The 25,125-nt window shown below is 37.6% G+C and overlaps 1 protein-coding gene across 1 annotated transcript; it reads right to left on the bottom strand.

Moving 5' to 3' along the window:
* Positions 1-368: 368 nt before the first annotated feature.
* LOC149794977 (ferritin, lower subunit-like) lies at positions 369-23,397 on the bottom strand. The gene is made up of 5 exons (XM_089964016.1): positions 23,064-23,397; positions 13,181-13,281; positions 12,173-12,319; positions 9,157-9,282; positions 369-857 (listed from the first exon to the last, which is right to left on the bottom strand). Exons 1-5 carry the CDS (start codon positions 23,230-23,232, stop codon positions 711-713), a joined length of 690 nt encoding a protein of 229 aa, XP_089820142.1. The 5' UTR covers positions 23,233-23,397; the 3' UTR covers positions 369-710.
* Positions 23,398-25,125: the final 1,728 nt, after the last annotated feature.

Raw genomic sequence — 25,125 nt, 5'->3', positions numbered from 1 at the left:
CATATCGCTACGATGTTTGCAGTGTGACAGTTTATAGTAATGTCTAGCACTGGGGTATCATGCCGCAGACATGAAGCATGTTGTCCCATCCAGTCACATTATCCTGACACCAGGCCGACCAGTCCTAATACTTGCCTCTTAATGCTGAGCACCTAGCGAGGCAGCTCTTAGTACCATTTTTAGAAATCTTCATTATGACTCGGTTGGGGATCGAACCTAAGACCTCCCGCATCCGGGGCAGACGTTCCAACCACTAGGCAACCAGAGCGGTATTACGCGAATAGAAGAAATGCGCGTGTGTGTGTGTGTGTGTGTGTGAGAGAGAGAGAGAGAGAGAGATAGAAAGATTAAACTTACTCGACGATTGCGATTTTTTAAATTTATTTCTCATGCGCAAAATAATCTCTATCCTATATTATCCAAAATTCATACTAGCGGGCTTTTCCCCTTCCAACTTAGGATATTAATTTAGATTTTGAATTTAAGATAAAACCTAAAGAATAAAAGGATCAAATTAAGCATTAACATATTACCATCTTTTAAATTCCGAACTTAATTTATGTTCCTATATGAACATATGCTCCAAGTATGTACAGTGATGAAAACAGTAGATTTCATTATTGGATACTCAGTGAATGAAACCTCACATGGTATAACTTGATATTTCATTTACAGTATATGAGTCGGATGTCCTTTTTCTACGAAGTAATTCATTTTAGATTCTGGTCAAAAACATATTCCCCTAGACTCCAGTTTTTGTCTTTCTTCATCCTCTCAAGTTGGGCCACGTAATCGGCAAGTTTTTTGATTAGCTCTGTATTCTGATCCAGGAAATTGCCCTCAAGGACTTGCGACAGCTGGAAATACATTAAAATACATATTCCTTTGAATTTTTTAAGCATGCTGCATAACTATAATAATATATGTAAGCCTACAATCATAATCGTCGTATTGGTGATATTAGTGTTGCTCACAGGAGATGTCAGTCCATACTGTTGCCTAGGGCGCCAGAATTTGAGGAGAAAGGGGTGGAAGTGCGATTGTATAGTTCACCTAAGACGCCAGTTGCTGGCAGCTATTCTACTCCCGTCCCGGGTTGTCGATGACGACCCATAACGACCTAAGCAGTAAAGAGTGAAGACGACATTGATGTAACTGATAAGGCAAAAAAACCCCACGATAATGATGTAGATGATAATGACGATAGCAACAATGGCGACGGCGACAACATGAAAGAGGTGCAAAAGAACAACTGAATTAAAATTAAGCGCAAATTTCTCTCGCTTTTATCAGACGAAAATGTAATACATAAGCATGATAATTTATGTTTGTTGTCTGACTAGCGTCAACACAATACCAAAGTTTTTGTACAAGCTAATATTACAGGTTTAAGAAAATATATAGCTTGTATAAAGGCAAGAATAGTGTGTGCTATGTATGCTTGTCAAAGTAGAATTACCAATCAACTTTATTGCGATTGGGCATACACCCACGAAATATTTAGTTATGTCAACTTGACACACCTATACATTATACATCGTATTTCCAATCAACTTTATTGTGGTTGGGCATACACCCACACAATATTTAGTTATGTCAACTTGACACACCTATACATTACACATCGTATTTCCAATCAACTTTATTGTGATTGGTCATACACCCACACAATATTTAGTTATATCAACTTGCCACATCTATACATTACACATTGTATTTCCAATCAACTTTATTGTGGTTGGGCATACACCCACACAATATTTAGTTATGTCAACTTGACACACCTACACATTAGACATCGTATTTCCAATCAACTTTATTGTGATTGGGCATACACCCACACAATATTCTGTGATCTCAACTTGACACACCTATACATTATACATCGTATTTCCAATCAACTTTATTGTGAGTGGGCATACACCCACACAATATTTAGTTATGTCAACTTGACACACCTATACATTACACATCGTGTTTCCAATCAACTTTATTGTGATTGGGCATACACCCACAAAATATTTTGTGTTATCAACTTGCCACATCTATACATTACACATCGTATTTCCAATCAATTTTATTGTGATTGGGCATACACCCACACAATATTTAGTTATATCAACCTGACACACCTATACATTACATATCGTATTTCCAATCAACTTTATTGCGATTCGGCATACACCCACAAAATATTAAGTTATGTCAACTTGACACACCTATACATTACAAATCGTAAATATTTCCCAGTTTCAAAGCCGATGAAAACTTGTGACAACCTGCTCAGTTTCCAGTCAGGTTGATCCGACCTTGACTGAAGGGAAGATGCAACTAGTGGACTTCGGTTTCATCATGCTTCGGTAAATAGGCACTTGGTTATTCTGAATAAATTGAAGGATTATGGAACAATCCTCTAATATCAAGCATATTACTGAAGCAAAAGAAAGGAACAAACAAAAGTCATTCGATTTCAACTGATATTAGTATGAACATTTAAATTGCTGGGGGGGGGGGAAGCAAGTTGGTAATAACTTTCAAACTTTGAGCCCGCAATAAGTACAACACTCATTATAATCCCAAGTTTAATATACATTTGATAAATGCAGAATAATTACACCTGGTAGTGAAAGTTTATTGCAAAGGGTTATGGCAGTTTTGAGATTCAAACAAGAGTATTGTAATTATTAAAATTACGTTAATTATTTAAAGCAAAATTTAATTATATTCCATTCATTGAAGAAAAATATTATTAAGATGAAAGATGAAACAAAATATTTATAAAAACAAAACATGTTTTCAAAAGTATTATTATTATTATTATTATTATTATTAGTAGTAGTAGTAGTAGTATTATTAGTAATAGTAGTAGTAATTATTATGATTACACTGGACAACAAATTTTTACAAAAGTCATGTTACTGAAATAAAATTAGTCAATTCTTATCATTTTTTATGTGCTGAACACGAATATGACAGTCAAATTGCAAAATTGGCTCTAGTTTTTTTGTAATCTGCAAGAAATTAATGTTTACATAACGAAATGCATTCCAATAGTAAAAGGTCAACTGTAATAGCCTACCTATAAAAAATCAAGTCATTGACTACATCTTAGATTTCTTCGCCTGTCTCTTGTACAGCTGTTCGGGAACATCTCTGAGGAGTGTCCAGCAGTAGTCAGCCAGCATTGTAGTGGACCATTTTCCCTGCTATCTTTGTTCCATTGTTGCGATATCTTGATGAAAACGTTCGCCGTGTTCATCACTAACAATACCAGTTGCTAGGAAAGAAATCCAAATGGGAATGAAGGAAGTGAATCTTTAGAGACATATTGCAGCCAAGTTTCTTATACTTCATCAACATGTCTTCTACTAGTTCCTTATAGTTTTCTGCCCTAACATTTCCGAGGAAGTTTGTAGAAACTAGGCGAAAAGCATTCCATGCTTGTTTCGCGTCACCTTCCAGCAAGTTGTTGAACCGGTCATCTTTGAAAAGCTCTCGAATCTGAGGACCCACAAAAACTCCCTCTTTAATCTTTGCTTCGCTGAGTCGAGGGAATTTTTCATGCAGGTATCGGAATGCTGGCAAAGTCCGGTCAATGGCTTTCACGAAGTTCTTCATCAAACCTAGTTTGATGTGAAGGGGTGGTAGCAAGATTTTCTGAGCCTCAACCAGAGCTGGGTGTTGGATATTCTTCTCTCCAATGGCTACATTCTGCCTGTGAGTCCATTCCTTCCTCATGTAGTGCATTTCCCTTGCTCGGCTATCCCACTCGCATAAGAAACACATGTATTTTGTATATCCTTGCTGCAGTCCCATTAAAAGGGCAACTACCTTCAAATCACCACAGAGGTGCCAGCTGTACTTGTTATACTCAATGGAATTCAGTAGCTGCCTTAAGTTATCGTATGTCTCTTTCATGTGGACAGCATACGCTACTGGAATAGATGGAAGAATGTTTCCATTGTGCAAAAGCACAGCCTTGAGACTCAGTTTCGAAGAGTCCACAAATAGTCTCCATTCTTGTGGGTCATGAGTGATTTTTAAAGCATTCATGAGGCCCTCAATATCGGAACAGAATATCAGATTACTTTCCTTTCTGAAGAAAGGCTCCAATTGCTGGTGGCGCTTTCGATATGCAGTAATTGTGACATCTTCTTCTAGAAGATTCCATTGTTGGAGTCTTGATCCTAGCAATTCTGCCTTGTTCTTTGATAAGTCCAAATCACGAATCAGGTCATTTAGTTCTTCCTGTGTTATTCTGTGTGGGGTTGATGATGCACCACAGTGAAAATCTGGATCACTGCATGCTGATGGACCAGGAGAAGAACAGGTCGACTCACCTTTGTCTTCGTCAGATGAATCAAGAGAATATTCTGCTGGAGGTTCTGGAATAGGAAGTCCCTCACCATGTGGAACTGGTCTCAATGCAGACGGAATGTTTGGGTAGACTATTCTCGACTTCTTTCGCTTCGTTATTCCGCCGGAAAGAGGAGGAACCAAGCAGAAGTAACAGTCATTTAGGTGGTTGCTTGGCTCTCTCCACACCATTGGGACTGCAAACGGCATTGATGACCTTTTGCAATTCAACCACTGTGAAAGCTGTGTTGTACATGTAGCACAGCATATATGCGGAGCCCAAGGCTTGTCTAGGTCACCAACCTTGCATCCGAAGTAAAGATGATATGCCTTCTTCACTTGAGAATTGATACTTTTCTTCTGGTTGGCAAATGTCACTTCCCCACAAATATAGCAAAAATTGTCCGCGGTATTAACACACTTTCGAGGCATTACTGTTCTTTATTGTACGTAAATGGATAAAATAATAAGTTTTATGTAACAGTAGCTTGAACTGTCTCGCACAACGTCTAAAATATTTTAAATGCTGAACCTATCTGATTGGGCTTTATATAGTACACTGCTTACGTCAGCTTCAGCAGCCGCCTGGCATTAGTATAATAGGCCTACACATGTATAGTACACTGCTGACGTCAACTTACTTCAGCAGCCGCATGGCATTAGTATTGCATTGCATCAGAAAATGATGCAATCAACTGTGGATGATGTGAGCATGATGGTATTATGCAATGTTACATCATTATTCCGGATGTTGCTGCAGTCCTACTGGAGAAATTTACACAGTGAAACATAGAAAATGAGGTATATGAATATCTTCAAAACGAGAGCCAATACAAATTTTTCACGGTTATATTCGTGTTCGGCACACCAAAATACTACAGATTAGGGCCTTTTCAAGTCAGTAATGATTTCACTGTTGACCAGTGTTATTATTAGTTTGTACCAAAGATGCATTTCTAGTTTTTACTGCTTTCTCACGTGTCTAGTGTTTTCTTTGGAATCCATAAATAGTTAGCTTTATTCATGATTTCCACGTTCGGAATGCTTTGGAACTAATCAATACACATATCTGTGAGTTGAACTGAAATACCAAAATTCGTTAACAGCCTTTGCACTTTGATTTGATAAAAATGTTACAAGGTATTAATAAAATTGTAATAAAACATAATTAATAAAACTAACTTTCCCATTGGAAAATAAACTTCTCTCTGTAAATGTTGTCTGTCACAATAAAAATGCCTCTTTTCAAAATGTACATTTTTAAAATAAATGTATCCGTGTATTTTTCATATGTAAAATAAAAAATAAAACCCAACGAGTGCATACTTCTAGAAGCCATGTTTCATGCCAAACAAACACTTGAAATTAAAATCGCATTTTCTTCAAAACATACACACCACGTTTCTAAGGTACCACTTTAAAGTAGGTATTTTTTTTTTTTTAAGTTGCATTTATTCTTTCTCTTCATATTTCTCCTTTGTTATTGTCATGTTTACCCCGACCCAGAGTAGCCCAATTTGAAACATGTACAATCAAGGTAATTCTGACAAGCCATTGTTTGATGTTAAACATTGCCGAAGGCTAGCACTAATCCATTACGTAAGATTGTTGTGGCTAGGAGTGGAGAGCCGGACCTCGGAGTTGCGAAGTCACAGATAGCCAATTATCACCTAGGTGTGGAAATATTTTCCAAGATCAAAAGAAGTTGCCTGAAGAAGTGGGAGTGTCTTAACTTCTTTTCCTGGAAACAGACAGACAGGTTGAACTGGCCGCTAAGACGATTGGACAGGGTCACAGCGCCACCCAATCAGAATCGAGATAGGGGAGAGACCTTGATTTGGGTAGAATGACGTCTCCGCGTCTTCCGGCAAGAATTATTTCGCTGGGAGAAATTAACCAGAGGATAGGTTAGCGTAACTCCGAATAGCCATTCGTTATTGGCGGGAAAATCTTAGAGCGGGAAATTCTAAGTGCAGAAAGCTTCAAATAAGGAAGCTTTGAGGGACAGACCAGTTACAGTTTGGTCCCGTAGTTTCAGATAGAGAGACGGAAGAAAGGAGAAGAAAGGAGAGAAGTCAGGAGAAGTTGGAGTCTGGGAGCGAGATTGGAGGAGGAGATAGTAGAGAGGGAAACGGAGACGAAGGAGGAGTTAGAGGAACAGAAAGAAGGAAGGAATTAGCGGGAAAGAAAGAGATGAGTAGATGCAAGGACAGGGGAAAAATCGAACTCACACTGTAAATCACGGGATGAATTAGGCTGTCACTTGGTCGAGGGAAAGACGGGTGATTGGAAGTTATCGTTTTAATTAATCGAATTTATTAAATTGTTATTGATTGAATTTTCATCTTCGTGTTCTCTATAATTTAACCATCGGCATTGCTGACTGGGGGCTCAGAGCTGTAAATCTACTTCGTCACTAATTTAACTTTCTAACCTAACGAGCCAGGGTGGAACTTTCAATTTAATTTAATTAAATTATATTGGAAGAACCCCACCCCAGTGCGTAGAAACGTCACAGTTATATACAGTGATGTCCAATGACCTTTTACGGAAACTGACTTATGTCCCTTGCGAGGGTAGCTCTTCAGCGGTGACAATCTCTTCCAATGAAAATGCAATCAACAATGGCGTACGTCTAATCTTTGACATTGATAAAACATATAAAGACAATACTTTAAAAGGTAGGATGATGTGATGTAGGGCTAAATGATAGAAATGACAAAATTAGTTTCATAATGAATTGTATTAAACAGGTTGGAACTGGAGAATAATTTTGTTGTAATAAATTCCACAATAATGTGTACTTAAATATCTTGCAATTAAGGCTGTCAAACCATAAAGTACTTGCTGAAACCTGGCAATGGAATAAAATTACATACGAAGAGAGAAATGTATAAAATGTTAGAATGATGTTTAGGGTGAATAATTCCATTACCTCTCTCAGTGGGAATTCTTCTAGGAGGCTAAACTAAATTTGGTTAACAAATATTGTTACATACGACCAAATATTTTGAAACATTAACAATAATGAAAATCAAAACCTAATACTATTACAAAATGTAAGCATATTAGTTATCAAAATTATGAACGAATTTGAAACTGAATTGGATATTTATCCTATTCTGATTTCACATTCCAACTGAATAGAGGACTGGATAGTTACCTATGCTGATTTCACATTCCAACTGAATAGAGGACTGAATAGTTACCTATGCTGATTTCACATTCCAACTGAATAGATGACTGGATAGTTACCTATGCTGATTTCACATTCCAACTGAATAGAGGACTGAATAGTTACCTATGCTGATTTCACATTCCAACTGAATAGAGGACTGGATAGTTACCTATGCTGATTTCGCATTCCAACTGAATAGAGGACTGGATAGTTACCTATGCTGATTTCACGTTCCAACTGAATAGAGGACTGAATAGTTACCTATGCTGATTTCACGTTCCAACTGAATAGAGGACTGGATAGTTACCTATGCTGATTTCACATTCCAACTGAATAGAGGACTGGATAGTTACCTATGCTGATTTCACATTCCAACTGAATAGATGACTGGATAGTTACCTATGCTGATTTCACATTCCAACTTAATAGAGGACTGAATAGTTACCTATGCTGATTTCACGTTCCAACAGTTTTGTGACACTTTCACGTAGTAAGTGAAAGATATCAAGAACGTTTTCATTTAAATCATTGATCACTTCTCTTTAGATTTTGTTTTAACTTGCAATTTCTAGATAATCTTCTCTCTCCCTCTCTCTCTCTCTCTCTCTCTCTCTCTCTCTCTCTCTCTCCTTTGTATGTATGGCTTAAGTATTATTTTTCATTAAATATTGTTTTGTTCTGTAGTTCTACAGTTTAACAAAATACTTTAATCTGATCTGTGCTTAGCGACAGGTGAACTGGCGAAGTATAAAACTTAATTTGATCTTTGCAAAAAGACTAATTATCATCAAAAAGCATCTGATCCACTATACTCAAAGATTATCCGTAGCAAAGGAAATTTCAACAGACAAGATGTTTTTACATTATTCAAACTATATTTTGTATAAATATGAAAGAAAATCAATATAAACCCAGATATACCTATTCACATCTTACGGAGAAATAGTATTTGCTGATATATGGAAATAAAATAGTAAATGTCCGAAACTCGAACAGTTGGGCTTGCTTTAATATACTTATTTCAGGCTTTACAACTGCTTACGTTAGCAGTGTGAGAACTCATTAGGCAGCAATAGTCCCGGAAAGTTGAAGTGCCAAGATGGGCATGCGTACTGAGTGGACAGAAGAGTCCCAGTTTAAGGGGTTACCTAGTTTCCGAAAAGGCCTATAATGCATTGGTTTATGTTGTACTCACAAGGCAAAAATAAATTCATTTGTGTTAGCCATTGTATTTGTGCACCTTTCAAAATTAAGGCTTAGCTTAAAGTGTGCGAGAGAGATTGCATGCATTTTTCAAACTTTTCAAAGTGAGTGATGGGGCGAGGTCAGTCTGTTTATTGCAGAATGAATATGCTTGTTGCGTGTAACACTCTTTACCGAAACCATCACAATTATATTATCACAGTCATCATCGACATCTCACAAACACAATCCCATCTCCAACAGCTATCCACACGAATGTCATCATTAACCTCGTCCTTGGTGTTTTCTACTTCTTCTCAGTCTATTTCTTCGTCGTCGCATAATGTAATTCATCAAGCAAAATGGAATTGCGTGATAAAAATTTTAATCATCGCCGTCGTCGCCATTCCTGTATGATTTAAGATCAAATAGCCACTTACGTGTGGGTCTCCAGCCGCTTCAGCTTGTGTATGGACCTCCATGATCTCCTTCTGTATCTCCTTCTGCAAGTTCAGGGAGTCGGTGACTGCCTCCAGTCCATCAGCCCAAGTGGTCCGGACGGGAGTCTTAAAGCAAAGTAATAGGCAAAGTATAAAGTAAAAGTTAAAACTGAAATTGGATAGTTTAACACGGCTTTTGTACGGAAACCTTCGAGAAAAGGGTAATCTCAACCGAAAATTTGGCATGCCTATAATTTAAATAGCATTTACAGGACACAAACCGAAGTGTTTACATTAGACACGATTTTTTGGAAGTGTCCCCTTACTCCATTGCTTACGGTTAATAGTTACACCATTAGCTGAATCTGACCTTTAACCCTAAATCGAACTTTGTCGTGTTTTTTTTTTAATTACTTCCAAGTCTGAATTTTTTTATATATATTTCATCACTATTGGATTCAAGTTTTTTAAAGCTTGTAATAAAATCGTTATATACCAACGGACACTCCAGTAGCTGATTTTAAAATACATTTGAATGTTATAACTTCTTTTTTGTTTCAAGAGTATTTGTGCCATGTAATAACAATGCTGAATATTTCAGTTTGAGAAATGAATAAATGTGGGGAAAATGATGATCTTTAACGTGTACAATTCAAGATACTTTGGTTCATTTGTTATTACGCCGAACTGGTTCTAATGGATCAAGATAAGATCGTTGTCAGATCTCAAACGGAACACCGACTAGTCACTTCAGTCGGATCCAACAATAACATCGGTCAGTACACGTCGATCACAATTAAAACTATTTCAAGAAAACAAAAGCAAGCAAAACGATGCTGGTATACATAATAATTGCGGTAATCTTTTCTAAATATTAACGAAAAGTTCAATACAGCTTGCAAAATTCATCCCGTCAAGAGGGTCATTCAATAAAGCTTGCAAAATTCATCCCGTTTAGAGGGTCAAAGTTTAACGTTTAAGTCAAGATCTTTTTAACATTTCCTGTCAATTCAATGGTATTTTTTTCTATTTATAATAATTTAAGATCTAATCTAATAGTAATAACTGTTAACAATACTGAAATACGTTATGCACGGTTCCTAACTTCCGACATGAGTACACTGAATTAAACATTTTGATTTTTATAATCCTCTATTTAGGAACAAGTAGGACATGATTGGCTCTGGAGGCTGTTAACCAGTGGATTTCAATGACCTTGACTTTTATTGAAGGTATGCGATCTTGAGCGAAAGTCACTACACAGAAACCATGGTTTTCTTATTAGGTTTATCATGATCATGGTTGCTGACATCCAGAGCCCAAACATATTATCTTATGTGCATGTCATCTAGAAAATTTGGTCAATGAACTTCCTCCGAAATAAAATTATTTTGCAAACATCTATTTTTATTTGAGCCACAATGATTCCGCCCCTCCTCACCCCCCCCCCCAATCTACCAGACCTCCTCCACACCTTAAATGCAAACCCTCCACATATTTTGGTCAAAGACGGAGGTTCTGAATTACAATTATTATGCAAAAAGTATTTATTCACATTTCAGTTATAATGACCCTGACTTTACAGATTCTGGCCCAAAAAATCAATAGGCTTCTTTCTAATTTAAGGGCAAGCCATTCACAAACTTTAATCCAGTTTATATTATTATGCCGAAAAAATGTTTCTTCTTTAGTCAAAATGACCTTGACGTTTTGAACCCAAAATGAATCAGATTCTTTCTCATGGCGTATCTTGGTAGCAGAGAGGTATCCTAGTCGATTGAGCTCGAAAAGATTGTGAAAAGATATAGCCTTGTAACTTTTTTCTTTGAAGTTACAAGGCTCTCTATCTTTTATTTTTGAGCTCAAATCGATAGGATACCTCTCTGCTACAAGATACGCCATTCATATAGTTTTTGATAGAAGCAAGAAAAAGGAACAAACAACAAAACAACCCGCCAACGAAAAAAAAAAAAGAAAAAAAAAAGTAAAAAGTTTATCTTCTTCCTCATGTGAAGTAAAGTTGTTTGATGTGATTCTTTTTTCCCCATGTTTCTCTAAAAATGTAAACATGTTAAGATAATCCCGCAGTGATGAAGTAATTTGAACAAATTACTACGCCAGTGTAGCTTCACGGTAAAAAATCTAATAGTAGTTTAAAAACAAACTTCATGAGTGGGGGGGGGGGGAGGAACTTGTACAGTAAATTCTCCCGCTACTTAAGAAAGGCACCCTTACTTTATATTTAATCCTCCCCGCCACCACCAGCGCTTGAAAATAATTTTAAAAAATAAAAGAAACCGAGAAATGATTGCAAAGAATTAACTGTGTTGAACACAGTTTACACCAATTGTCGAGACAGTATTTGCCCATTAAACACGATATATAGTGTTAGAAAATGTGGTGTGCGTGTGACTGCCTTTACTTTCTATTATACGTTTGGCCAAAAGAATTTCTCACATTACTGAAGTCTAGCACGAAAAATAGTGATATGAAAATAACTATAAAATAAACTAAAAAGTAAAAGTTAACAAACTTTAAAAAGGTATTATTCTGAACTGAGCACCTTTCAGCAAAAACCTTATTCTGTTTGAACGGATACATTTAATTTATAAATGATACGTTAAGGAAAAATAATTGTCCAATTTTACACCCATATTTTCAAGCTATAACAAGATGTGCAAATTACTAATGAAAACTGATGAACCTAAATAGGGTTTGGAGTACGAGGCCACGAACCATTCTAAAAACCGGTAAGATGGACTCATTTTACGTTCACTTCATTCCACACTGCTCTGATATGAAGTGAATCGCTCGTCAAAGTTTATTATCATTCATTTCGTTTCACATTAATTTGGAATAAAGTGAATAGACGACCCTTTGCTAGGGAATATAAAGTGGGATAGCCATCACAAGGCATTGCGCACGACGTGCGTAGGAAGTTGGAAGTGCAAAGAAGTTGCTACGAATGATTTTTTTTTACGAAGCGTATCAAGTATATTAAATACTATAATAGTACCGGGATTGTAGAAAGATCCAGCTGTCCACCCCTCTTGTTGATGTAATCCATCAGCGCCTTGGCGTTCCCGTATTCCCGCTCTGAGGCTTCCATGAAGAACTTGGAAAACCCTGGCCGAGCCATGTCCGCTCGGTCCATGAACTTAGACTGAAACACGGCAAATTATGATACGAAATTGTTGCTTCTGGTGTAAATTTCATTACTGTCTCCCAGTACTGCACACACAATAAAATATTAGTTTCGTTTAAAAGCAATTCAAGCATGATAGAAATAGTTTGCTGACAAGCTAAAAATCATTTAGGATGCATATTCTGAATTCCAATATTCAGTAGATTTAATTACTAATGATGTCACCTGACATCAAGGTTCCTATTCTAGAAAGTGCAATGCATATAATTTAGTTATCACTATTTGAAGATTCAATGTCTAATACTACAACTATCAGTATGCGTGGGAATATTCTCTAAAATGCGTAAGATCCATCCCTATATCCTCTCCTCAGACGCATCTCTCTCTCTCTCTCTCTCGCACACGCACACACCACACACGCACACACGCACGCACGCACGTCATCGGTCTATGGTATCTAATCAGAATCTAACTTCTAGGTCTCTCAAATAAATACCCATAATGTTATAGAGAAGGTATTGTACATGGAAATTAGAAATGAGAAAACTAAAACTAAAGGCGAAAATATTGGCTGTTTAAATTGTGGATTACCACAACAAGGTATCTCTAACTTGCTTGCAGGTAAGTTTGGAAACTTACCATAACGAAATAGATGTAACGTAGTTGCAGATGGGTTTGGTGACTTACCATGTCGAGGTATCTCTAACTTGTTTGCAGATAAGTTTGAAAACTTACCATAACGAGGTATATGTAACGTGCTTGCAGATAAGTTTGGAAACTTACCATAACGAGGTGTATATAACTTGCATGTAGATATGTTTGGTGACTTATCACAGCTAAGTATATGTAACTTGCTTGTAGATAGGTTTGGTGACTTACCATAGCCAGGTATATGTAACTTGCTCGCTGATAAGCTGAGATAAGCCGTTTATTTAGAATAATATTCGTTTGGTCTTCAAATTTCTGTCTTATTCGTGGAACTGAAAAAAGGAACGAGGAAGGTATTATATACAATACGTCGTCTGTAAACCGATTTGTTACCTACCGAGAAAGAGTTGTGGCCCTTTATGATAAAACCCGGACAGGTACAGCTTAAAATGCACTATTAAATTTACGTCAGTATATGTCCAATCTTTACAATGTACGTGTATCGAACAATACGTAAGTCTTCATAAATACCAGCATTGGGGCATATACTGTATGTAGATATCGTAATTCAGAGAAAATGTGGCAAAACACACGAACTATACTGTACCACAGTGGTGGAAATCATATCCGATACAAATTAAAAAGATTATACCACAGTAGTGGAAGTCATATCCGATACAAATTAAAAAGATTTTAGCAGCCCACTGAAGAATTGTGTTACATTTTTGGCTGTCTGTCAGAACCTCGTGTCAAGTTTATCCGGGCATTCGTGCCCTGTACAAAAATGTTGCTTGCAACAAATTTTATACTTGTACGACAATGGATGGTCAAATTTGGTGGAATTTGATTCCGTGACTTTGAAACAATGTCAAAGTGCATTCGCTTTGAAAACCACTAATGGTCATTATACGATGATGTTAGAATTTTCCAAAGTAGTTGCCAGATTTTGCCATGAAAACTAATGAATTACAATTATCTAGTGTACAAACGGATGAATTACAATTATCTAGTGTACAAACGGATGAATTACAATTATCTAGTGTACAAACGGATGTGCTAAACTCTTTGCATGTTCGTTCCTAATCTGGCTTTTATTCAGCATACGTCATTGCCCAACATATGTAATCTATTTTCTTTTATAATTACGATCGTTCTCTGAAATGTTTCTTTGCAAACTAAACCAATCACCCCAATCACCCCCCCCCCCAAGAAAAAAAAACAATCAACAAATTAATAACAAATAAACAAGCAAAGAAACTCGAATTATTGCTGAACTTTGCATTTCCGCATATTTCTTAATTAGGTCACACATACACAGCAATTTTAAAGTGACTAATAAGTTGGGTGTATTTGAATGAATCGCCATCTGACGTTTTTGATTCCATGGGCGATTTTGGCGATTGCGTGCTCTAATCAAGGTAATGTGGAAGGAAATGTGGCAAGAAATTGAAAGTTTTACCATAAATAGTGACCATATTCATAGAGTTATTGAGAATAAATATACAATTATATTATAAACTACTCTTTTAAATCGATGCCACGCAAGAGAAAATTCTTACGCTATTTTTAAATTTCGAATTCTGAACGCGAGATCTAAATCAACCAAGAAAAAGGGTTTTAATTTTCCGGGTCAGTTTGAATGTTGATTTAGCCGTTTGCTTCTGTCGACAATTGATTTTGGTTACAACAAGCGAAATCGCGCCTTTCAAAACTTTGTTGTGTATGTTGAAGGAACAAAATATATTGGACAAGAGGTACTTTATGCTTTCGTTGGTTTTAACGGCACTTTTGCCATTTCATGTTCAGGAAATGGAACTAAAGCGGCAGTTGCGTCACTCGGGTTGGTGTCACCCAGTGCGGTAGCTCATAGTGTCACCCCCATGGTCCTCCTTCCGTAACAGACCATACAAAATCCTTAGTAATGTCATTTTGGTGTCACCCCCTCTGATGGTGTCACCCGGTGCAGTCCGCACCCCCCGCATCCCCCTAGCGACGCCACTACAGCATGCTAGTCATGTATTTAACTATTATCGGTTATCCGCTTATGAAATCCGACTAGACCGAGCAGTGTGTGCTCTGTAAAATTTGCAATTTTTCATTTTGGTGTCACCCCTCTGAGATGGTGTCACCCGGTGCGGTCCGCACCCCCCGCACCCCCCTAGCGACGCCACTGCTAAAGCGTACGTCCATCTATTGTGCGTACCTGATGTGTTCCGCTAGTATTTTAGGAAACAAATTATAAAAATGTCCAAATTATGAATTTGTTAAAGCACGCGCATCTCTCAAATATAATCCTATAAAACAAAATTTATAATAAAATATCTTTAGAGAAACATAAGGCTGAATGAGCTTATCCGCCATTGCGTTGTATCAGAAAAAGTAATGAAATATCTATTTAATTGAAAACCATGCGTGATCGTATGAGGCAAGCTTATTTTTATTAATAAAAAGAGTGAAAAAAATCAGGAAAGAAAGCTATCTTTATCTAGACTGAGGGTGTTATACGCTATGTACTTATGTACTATAAGATATTTTACTTTCATCTTTATTCGGGAGTCTTGAGCTCAGAATGAACTCAACAAAATCTCCGACTGACTTCATAATAGCAATTTATGTGTCTGAGGACAAACTGGAATATACGCAGTAGCTTTATTTGTGGTGGTGGTGGTGGGGGGGGGGGGCTATATTGTCTGGGGACAAACTGGAATTTAACATTGCTGCTACACTGTTGCATTGTTAGAAATTGTTGACCTAAAATGGGGCTATAATGTCATATTCTTAGAAGTTGTTGACTGCAACAATATGGGCCACTTTGGATTTCTGCCTGAGCGATCATTAAGCCGTAGGTTTATAGTTTTGGACATATTGGGAACAGCGGGTATTTAACACTGTTAGGAATATAGAACACAAAGGGAATTTAACATTAGAAATTTGTGTTGAAACATTTATGAGGGCACAATGTGAAATCTTAATTTTTTTAGATACTAGCCAACACCCACTTTTTCATTACTATTTAAAGCCCCACAAATACTATCCAAAACACCGCATGTAAAGGCCAACACAACTTACACTTACTAATCAACGGAAACGATAAAGTTTTTCACTTGCTTACACTATACTTAAAAACACAAAAACATATTGCAACACAAGACATGTAGAAAGTAAAGGAAGGCATTAGAAACCACAGTCACACATAAGCAAGGATAGGTGTGTTTTCACACGCAAACATATTATGACACAGAAGAGGAGTAAAGGGTTTTAAGGTTTAAGGTTTACTTGGTTGTGAACATAGACATAGACATAGACATATACAAACACACAAACATATCACACATATGATTTTGAGTAGTATATCTCTTTTCCAAGAGACCTGGGCAACCCTGAAAAAGGCATTTGGATGTCATCGTGGATCACTGATAAGTACCTATGTCCAGGACAACCGCATATCCCCCGGTCTGACTCTGCAAAAAACGACACATCTGGTCCAGCTACTTCTTGGTCTTCTAACGGAGACATTTGTCCTATAAGCAGGCTAGTTAGCCTCCATCTCTCAATACTCCTCTTTCAACTCTTGTCGCTGCCACTTCTCCTCCCTTTGCATGACCCTTACTTGAATTTTCATCCAGTACTAGTTGAAAATCTCTAGCCCTTTTCTACTGCTCAGTTTTCTTCCCCACACTGTCTTGAACTTCAACACTTCTTTTTCTACAACTTCTTTTATGAACTCATTCGCTATTTTTTGCAAATAAAAATGTCTCTCTCTTCCGATGTCTGTTGTTGGGTAGTACCCTATCTCATATACCGGACTCAGCATGTGCTCCAGACTCTCAAAGTGATAGTTTCCTTCAATTTTCCAAATCTGCAATGTTCAGCCATTCTTGTTCTCTATAAGATTGGCGATGAATGGAAATGATGGCGAACGCAAAGCTTTTAGCGCAAACTTGAAGGAAAACACCCATGTTTGGTAGAGAATACAAGTGAAGAGAAATCACGCCAACCTAAACGAAACGATCCTTATTTCATTTTTATTCACGCAAACTTACCGTTATTGAGAGACGTATGATATACACAGGGGTTGGATAATGTTTACATCCACTATACCCACAAACAATTTATCACACTGGTTAAAAGTGGTTTAATTTGTTCGTTGTGGAAGACAAAGACATATATAAGCATGCACATAATGTACTGACAAAGATAGAGTAGTATATATTTTCTATTAGATTGGCCATTTGGTTATTGACCTGAATAATATCGTTGACATCAAGACGGCTAGACATACTATTAGTCTTACCACTCAGTAGGCGCGTCTCTTTTTGTAAGACATCGTGAAATCATCTGTCTCCATTTCGGCTACTCCCTGATGTAGTCACTTCTTGTCACTTTTCCATGTGTTCTATTATTTTTACATATCATGTATTTGAACTTCTTCAGTCAGATCTTGAACCATTTTCAGAAAAATGATGGTTATCATCGCTATTTTCCTCTTAATCATGTGGTGCCTTATCCTGTTCTTGTGTATCGTGGTTTCGGTTAATGTAGTAATACTTTAGCTCATTTCCTTATGAGTTTCCGTTTCGATGACGTATGCGAGGCGGGCGAACGCATTGCTTTATCTATGAGAAGCACGGACAAAAAGAAAGGAAAAAACCTCAGACTCAGTGCGCGGACGTTAAAGAAAACATACGCTTAAACAAATTCAAAGTGTGGTAGAAAGAATGTGAAATATGACCTGCAAATTCAAAATAAAAACACAAAAAAATAATAAAGTGCTAACTTTATTTTCTTCTAAATCAACATTTATTTTAATCCGCTCCACAAACTGAAACATTAACTATGTAAAGGTCAGATTATGGCGAATCCCTTTTTCTTCCTTTACAAATACTCAAAACAATAAACATGGAACGTATTTATAAGGTCTACAACGTTATAGAGTCATACTACACTAGAATTCTAATGATCATCTAGTACAGTGTAATTTTGCCATCATCTATGCATTCAACGTTTACGTGCTTTTCATAAAACCACGTTTATACAAGTATGTTATCATCGTTTCCAGAGAAATCACGTTTAGTACAAATTAGGACATGGTCTAATTGGAGTCTAAAACAGCGTGGATGAAGAAAATATACATATTATTGTCCACACATAATCGAGTCTGATCATCTTAATATCATTATTGAATTATTATTATTATTATTATTATTATTATTATTATTGAACAGGGTGGATACAGTATTTATTTTCATAAAGTCGATGACGTCACCTTCCATAGGAAGTAATCCATAAGAATCAAAATAATCCACACTGTGGTCTTTGGGAAAGTAGATGGCTAACCAGTGCGTTTCTGCGAGATGACTACCCTCCTTGTTGGTGACATTGGTTAGATTGCCTTAAAATTTTCAATAAGGAAGTTTATATTCGCAAAATACCACTTGATTCCAGAAGCTCTGTACAGTCTGTGCCAGCAGTCTGGCTTCTTCGGTGTTATTTTTACACTTGTTAGCAGGCACGTCATGGGGGGGAGGGGGGGTGGGTGGCGGAATTTGCATGTGCTGTAAAATGTAAAATTGCAGTTGCCTATATACGAAAATTAACAAGCCCTTCAAGTTTTGCCCCCCCCCCCCGAAAAAAAGTTGAAATGACGTCCCTGCTTGTTAGTATTAGTAATTAAACGGAACGCGGTACTACTTCGATTTAGTCTCATGAGTACATTCAACATATATTTATCTTGCAACCACATGTCCACGTGAAAATAATATATTATTTTGAAACCATGTCCTTGTTTGATTTTTTAGCAGTCGTTAAATCCAACATTGTAAGCATAATCATCCGCAATCAAAACAAGCATCCAGATTTGTGTTCTAGTGACGCCCTCTAAGTGTAAGTGTCCATGCTGCTGCACACCAATTTGTCATTCAAGTTGATTGATTGATTGTTTATTTAACGGCGCATCAGCACTTTTAGGCTATTTAGCGCCAAACAAAGTGTTATTTGTATAATCTTTTAAAACTTATAAAAGGTCCTATATCGACCAGCGATATAAAAGAACAAATGGTTGAAATTAAAAACAGTAAGATGGCAACGGTGTCATTCAAGTACAAAGTTCACTTCGCTGAACAATCAGTGCAGGACGTTGTCTATATGAACTACTCTGGCATCGGTTCCTGGATTGATGTTGTCAAGTTTGAGAACGTCGACTATCAGGTACAAGTAACTATTATTCAGACCGATGTAATCTTCCTTTTGTCCTTTGATTTCAAATTCCATAGGTACTTCTGTAGTCCGAGACAATACAGGATGAAATTCTACCCATTGATATTCTTGCATCGTCATCATCGTCGACAAAATAGCAAACAGATCGAATTCTGACTTGGAACAGTGTGTTGACATTAATAATAATTTTAATAATAAAACTTATTTGGCGCTTACAGCTTAATTTCTCAGTGACTGATGGGGTTTAGATGTTTCCTGAATAATTCTTTAACTTGCCATTGGTTGGGGTTGGGTCAAATGAATAAGCAATATCGCCGCAAAATGAGTAGTGCATTCTGTCACGTGGGGTCTATTGCAACATACAGACATATTATACGGTGCATATAACGCGAGAACTAAACAATCAGTTTCATACCAATTTTGAAGTCATTCTGGCTTCTTGTGTTCTTGTTGTAGGTGTGCAGACCTGTGTTATGTTGTACTTAGATATTATTCAAGAAGAAAACATTTGTTTGGATTGTTCAGAGGAAATAGAAAGTGCGTTTTATCTGGACTATAATATTTGTCTAGACATGTTATAAATTATTCGAAGGTATTCTGGACGATACCGCCTAGACAATGTCGCGGTTCTTGGAGAACAGGTACATTTCCAGCTTTGAAATTTATAAGGAACTTTTCGTCTATTTAGGACTTTCATAGACTTTATTATGATTACTTCGTATTCGCTTCATAATAATGTAAGTTCCTCTCACATTTTCATTTATAACTTTGATAATTAAAATGTTTGTCAAGTTTTACAACGCTTGTTGATTTTCCTTTCTTTTTGTTGCTCAGCTTGTGACCATAGATTAGCAATAGTATTTTTTCCCTTTTCGATATTGTTACACGCACACGGGTATTTACTTGACCGAGCGGTTTTCAAACCCTGGCGCGATTCTCGCTAGAAGTCATAAGTTTCCCCGACTTTCAAAAGACTTCCATACAACCTCAGTTGTAAATCAGAAAGCCTGACGTGTCCATTCTATACCTAAATTTTCCTCTAATTAATGCAAGACCACAGATAAACCAAACTGCCAACTATCTATCAACCGTACATCTGCGTGTTTTGGCTTCATTATGTTTCCGTACCACCAACCGTTCACGCCTTAGAACATATATGAGTACTCCCTAACAATGGGAACTATTTTAACTCCGCCACCTTAGGCCAGTCAATGATGCTTTCCAGGCATATTTCGCCGATATAACTGCACCATATTCGCCCACATGGCGACATGAACGGTGTCTGTCAAGTCCCTTTTTATTTATGCCCTTGTGTAACTTACCGGTTTAATACCGTAAGTACTGTCCTTGCAGTCACGTTACCAATGTATACCACTAGATTTTAATATGTACTATTTTACGACAGGGACACTCATTCGGTTTTGGTCGGAATTCACTACTAGTGAACCAGGACATCATGGAAACACACTAACACTTCACTCCGTGATGTTTGCTCCTATTAATTAGCTCATTAGTTCGGGCCAGGAATATTTCCATGGCGCCGAATTCCAATAATCAAACAAGTAATCACACAAATCTAAGAACTGCTTAAAACGGGGCACTACAACCAAGTGCACATACTCTAAATTTACTACAATATTTATGACTTGAGTAGGGTGACTTCCCATGAAAGTTACCTCCCAATCAGCTTCGTGACCCAGTTGCATGACTTGATGTAATTTGGCCATGAAAAACGTATTGTGCTGATGGGAAATTCATCCATAGAAATTTCAATTGGGCATTTTAAATTAATCAATTTATTTATTTATTGTTCAATGGTTCTGGTTTCTGGTTTCAGAGAGGTCACTGGGTTTCAACGGAATACCTTCTAAGGCTATAACTCCTGTGATTGGAGAAGTTGTGATCGGCGTTGGCGAAGCTACCATTGTTGTTACTATCGATGTATTTCAATCAAAGGTTAAGAAGTTAACCAATACAACTTCCGAATAAAATAATCCACAGTTTTGTATATCCATGTTACAAAGTCAAATTTTCAATGGCTGCAATGCCACATTACACCACATACCCCTGGAAGCAAATGAAAATCTGATTTTTAGGAACTCGTTCTCCGTACCACATCTACATCGTTTGTTTTGCAGTTCTTGGGGAGATGAACCCTGAGAAGTAGATGCAGTGTAAAATGTCCACATCGGATTAACAATATTTCAACACTTATTGAAAATCATTACGGTCTGAGGAGTGTTGTTGTTATTGTTGTTATAGGGTTTAACGCGATTTTTCAGCACAAGATAGGCTATATATGGCGGCCAATATTAATGGTGGAGGAAGAACCCGGGAAAACCCCAGAAAGCACCACCGACCCACGAGAAGCTACCGGCAAGCTTTCTGACATAACCACATTGGCCGAGCCCGAGACTCGAACCCACGCAGACAGAGGTGAGATGGCAGTGATCCGTGACGGATAGCGCTTTAGACCACTCGGCCACTCGGGGCCCCCTGAGGAGTGAGTTCGGTACTAAGTCGCATGCCGTCCAGATCGTAGTAGCGAACTTAGTAGCGAGAAATTTGGGAGCACTGCGTATTGGTCGGTTTCTGTTTTTAGAAAGTGTTTGTATGCCCTTTAGCCATTTCTGCTATGCCAAACGTTTTAAATAATCAACTCACAGACATGGCCAAATAATTCACGGAATCTCTAATCCGTATGTTTCCCTCTTTCATGTACATGATTGTGGCTTGTTCATGGTAACTATTGAAAATTGGTTCATTGTTCTGATTAATATTTCAAAAGAAACTCTCCGACCTAAACTGAGAAATCGTGATCCATAACTGTATCGTATCGATGATAGTTCCCGTAACAATGGACCTCCTCTTCTCTAAAAGTGTCTGTGTTAGGGTGTATAATCCACTCTGCAAAATCAGTACGAGAGATCCGAAATATTCTTTCTTGTCCTTCTAGAATCACACAGCGATTCGGTCAGAGATGAACTAAAGGATTCTGAATACAGTTGTAGCAAGCGTGAGGAGCCACATGAAAATTAGAAACCTAAATTCTAATCTCTTTTGAACATTCAAAGTGAAAACAGACATAATCGAAACATTTCTTTTACTCTGATCGTCATTTAATATTTCCTCAAGTATACTGTCATATTTTTGAATATAAAACTGATAACTGAAATCATCGACTTGTTGATGAAAAGGTCATCTCTTTTCCTAGACAAATGAGTGATGTTTGGTTATTCGCTCAAACAAGATGCCAAGACGACGAGCACTCAATAAACTTTTTTCCTGTTAGAGTTGTTTCACGCTCACAATGTAAACCTATGGCGTAATATTAATTCCCGCAGAGCCCCCCCCCCCCCCGTAAATTACGTTATTCAGATCAACAACTTCTAACAATGTAACAATGTGGCCTCAATGTTAAATTCACCTTTTGTCTCCTGACCACCCTCACCACACAGGTTAAATTGTGCCACCATAAATGTTTTAGCATGGAAACTTTATTTGTTTTCTTGTTGTTGTCAATTCCATTTGTGCCCATATCGCCCCACGGCGTTAATTATTGATGTACCACACAACAGCTCACAATGTAAACCTACGGCGTAATATTAATTCCGGCACAGCCCTCCATCCAAGTAACCTACATTATTCTGCTCAACAACTTCTAACAATGTAGCCTCAATGTTAAATTCCCTTTTCGAATCCAGGCCACCCTTACCACACAGGTAAATCTACGAAGTAATGTTGAACTCCCATTTGCTCCCAGACACCAACATATTACTCTCGTTACTCTATCATTGTATTAGGAACACTAATATACAATATACAGAATTATAAACCAGGTAAGATAACTAGCGAGATGGGTGGATGGAGTACATATATTATATTTTTGGATACTGACCACCATATCGCTGGTCTGGGATAGGCTGCAGCACATTGATGCCTCCCTGTTCACCACCACTGCTGCTATCGCTTCCCCAAAGGAACGAGGCCTGAATACCCACCAGTGAGGCCAAAATTCCCAGGATGACGCCCAAACACAAGTGTCCCGAGCTGAGTGCCCTGGTCATTCTATTCGGTTATGAGATTAACAATGTGGCAAGTAAAGTAGTAAAGCTGCGAGGGACTTGAAATATGGTTGCGTGTCACAAATCTGAAACGTTTAATGATCCTCTGCACTCTGAACCCGTGATATCTTTTGGTAGAGGTCACTCTGACAATCTGTCACTGTACATCAGTATTACCTCAAATAAACTGATAAAATCGCAAGCCGAGATTGAATCTGTATGGAATATCATCAAAGTGATAACTGCGCATCAAATACTTTTAATCGGAATAGAGCGAACGGTGATTTAATATGAACAAGCAATGTATTGTTCAATCAAAATAGCATATAGATCATTCCAAGCAATAATTGCAACTGATTTACTGTCCTGAAATGAACTCTCAGATATCTGGTTTTGATGCTGAACTATAAAATTAAGAATTTTATTGTCTGTTTACTATATAATTTCCACAAGTGTGAATCTGCAAGAATGGAGGTTAAAAAAAGGTTTTTTGACATGAAGGATGTCAGTCACGAGCACATTTCAAAACAGACAACTGAATCGTAACCCGTGCCAACGAATAGCATTTGCCTGCCAGTGCTGCAATATTTTGAATACGCCGACGTATGTGTGGTCGCAGTATATCACCAAGCAGCAGAGGGGCTGTACAGACCGAAACTTTTTGCACAATAAACCCCTCCAGGAAACTATTCCTCGATAGAGGGCTTATTTCGACGAAATAAACCCTTCTATTCAGAATACAGGACAAAAAAAAATGTCCCCCGAAAACTCGAAGAGTTTCCAGGGACAAACTCGTTGAGTTTGCACTGACAACTTGGGTTACTTCAATAAATCTGAAACAGTTTCCGTGGCGGGGTCGTTATTGAAAAATCCATGGGTCGGGTCCATCCCCTCTGCTGCTCTACGAAATGAGTTTCCAAGGAAAAACATTTTTATGTTAGCGGAATTAAATCATTGACAAATAAATAATGGCAAATATTGGAGAAGCACATACGACTAGATTAGCTCGAGAACGTCTCGAAGCAATTCAGAAATTTCTTCCTGTCCGTGATAGTGTCAGACAAAAATTACAACTAAGACAGCAAGCACGGGAAGGCTTTGCAGAGACTACGGAGGAATTATTTAAACCCGTGACCAAAGCTACTGAAAAATCCGCAGCTGTTACCAAAGAGGCTTTAATAGAGCAAAGGAAAATTTTACAGGATATTTCAGCTGGACTTAAACCCCCGCCTCCACCCGATGAAGTTGTTGTGTCAGTACCTGCTGGTAAGCGAGTAACAGGGAGAATTACTGACCCCGCCAAAAGATTTACGCCGGATTATATTGAACTTCTTAAAAATGTACCAGAAGAGAAATTACCTGAGACAATACTGTTAGGATTGATTAGAAGAGATGTGTCTTTAAACCCAGAACACGGTTCTATGACAGATGATAATTTTATCAAATATTCGTATCGTATACGTGAAAATAAAAAACAAATCAGCAGGGACGATTCAAAATACGATAGACTTGTAGATGCTATACGTAAACTTGAAATTCCACCATCGCAACCTCAAGAAGAAAAATCACCGTTGCAACACACAGAACGACAACAATATCCTTCACGGCGAAGAGCAATAGATCCTGACCTAACTCCGTTAAGTGAATACGAGGCTGCATCTGAAGGAAGTCCGCGGGGCCAAAAATTCAAACAAACTAGGTCGCCGATAATTAGCTTAACAACATCTTCTGAAAGTTTGCCTCAAGACATTTTATCCCCAAGAATTGTACCATCAACAGGGGAGGGTTTAGGATCCGGTTTTATTGCCTGCCCTAATAATATCATCGATGATGTATCACGGTTGGAAGTTCTCATCGGAGGAAGACGTGCCGGAAACAATTCTCCGGAAATTATAA

Source organism: Sinohyriopsis cumingii, chromosome 7, assembly GCF_028554795.1.
Source record: "Sinohyriopsis cumingii isolate HCF-2022 chromosome 7, ASM2855479v2, whole genome shotgun sequence".
Lineage (NCBI taxonomy): Eukaryota > Metazoa > Mollusca > Bivalvia > Unionida > Unionidae > Sinohyriopsis > Sinohyriopsis cumingii.
This window is presented reverse-complemented; position numbering and strand designations above follow the sequence as displayed.